The 1,015-nt window shown below is 53.8% G+C and overlaps 1 protein-coding gene across 1 annotated transcript; it reads left to right on the forward strand.

Moving 5' to 3' along the window:
* Positions 1-661: 661 nt before the first annotated feature.
* FIBRA_07739 (uncharacterized protein) lies at positions 662-1,007 on the forward strand (the record flags this gene model as incomplete). The annotated part of the gene is made up of 2 exons (XM_012329407.1): positions 662-785; positions 844-1,007. The coding sequence occupies 2 exons, from the start codon at positions 662-664 to the stop codon at positions 1,005-1,007; spliced, it is 288 nt and encodes a 95-aa protein (XP_012184797.1).
* Positions 1,008-1,015: the final 8 nt, after the last annotated feature.

Consider the following 1,015-nt stretch of genomic DNA (forward strand, 5'->3'; position numbering starts at 1 on the left):
AATGAGGGTGAGTCGTGAAGCTTGGAGATGAGAGCAAATGGTGAAGAAGACCAAGCAGGCGTGCGCGCCATTTTATACGTCAGGCTGCACGAAACAGTTCGAGACCAGGCACTTGGGCGTACAGCTTCGACAAGCGCTGGATCCCCACAGCCGCCGCTGCCTTACAGGCCCTTTACTCTCAACGTTCGTTCCATCTCCGGCGAACAAGTGGCTCATGTTCTCCAATCTTATATCACATATCACGCCCAGACACAGTGTTCTCCTCCACCAACGACCGTTGTGGGTTTACACCGAACGTGCGCCTCCGAGGCCATAAGATCCGGTCAAACTGCAGCAGTTACCCCTCTGTCGTGACTGTTGCTCGGCCGGTGCGCGCACATCGCGTCACGATGGCCAGTGTGCGGTGTAGCAGCACACGGGGCGGCAAATCTGCTGACCTTCGTGAGTCTGCCGAGTTCATGAGTGTGGTGCACTGTGACCCTCGCTGGGTATGACACATCGTGTTCGTGATTGGGCAAGGTAACTTTCGCCTATGAGTTATTTGTCGCCATGTTCGCCATGAACGACTCATTTCGCTTCCAGCCATTGCAAATGCCTCAGCTGAATGTTGTAATTCTGAAGCTTGTGTGTCTATAACGAACGCGACATTTCCGAGCCTGGGATGCCAACGGACGAATTATGTTGTCTCATTTTCGACTTCGTTGATTTGAGGACTCACTTGTGTCTTGAACTATTTACCCCCGCCCTCGCGTTGTCTATCACTGATCGCCGACAGGTTCACTCAGGTGCGTACGCTCATTGTGTCCGTCCTCATGCTTCCTGTTTAATCTTTTGCTCTTCCAGAGATCTCACAACTATTCCCCGGGATAGTTACGGCGCTTCGACGCCCTCGTGCCCGTGCTGGTTGCTACTTTTGTATCTCTGGCGGATTCAGCTCATCAGCAGTCAGCAGTCCTCTCCAGTCAAGGCCGGCCAGTCCTTCGCGTACATCGGCGGGTGTCCATTGACGCCATGC

The sequence above is a fragment of the Fibroporia radiculosa genome, assembly GCF_000313525.1.
Source record: "Fibroporia radiculosa TFFH 294 genomic supercontigs, scaffold15614, whole genome shotgun sequence".
Taxonomy (NCBI): Eukaryota; Fungi; Basidiomycota; class Agaricomycetes; order Polyporales; family Fibroporiaceae; genus Fibroporia; species Fibroporia radiculosa.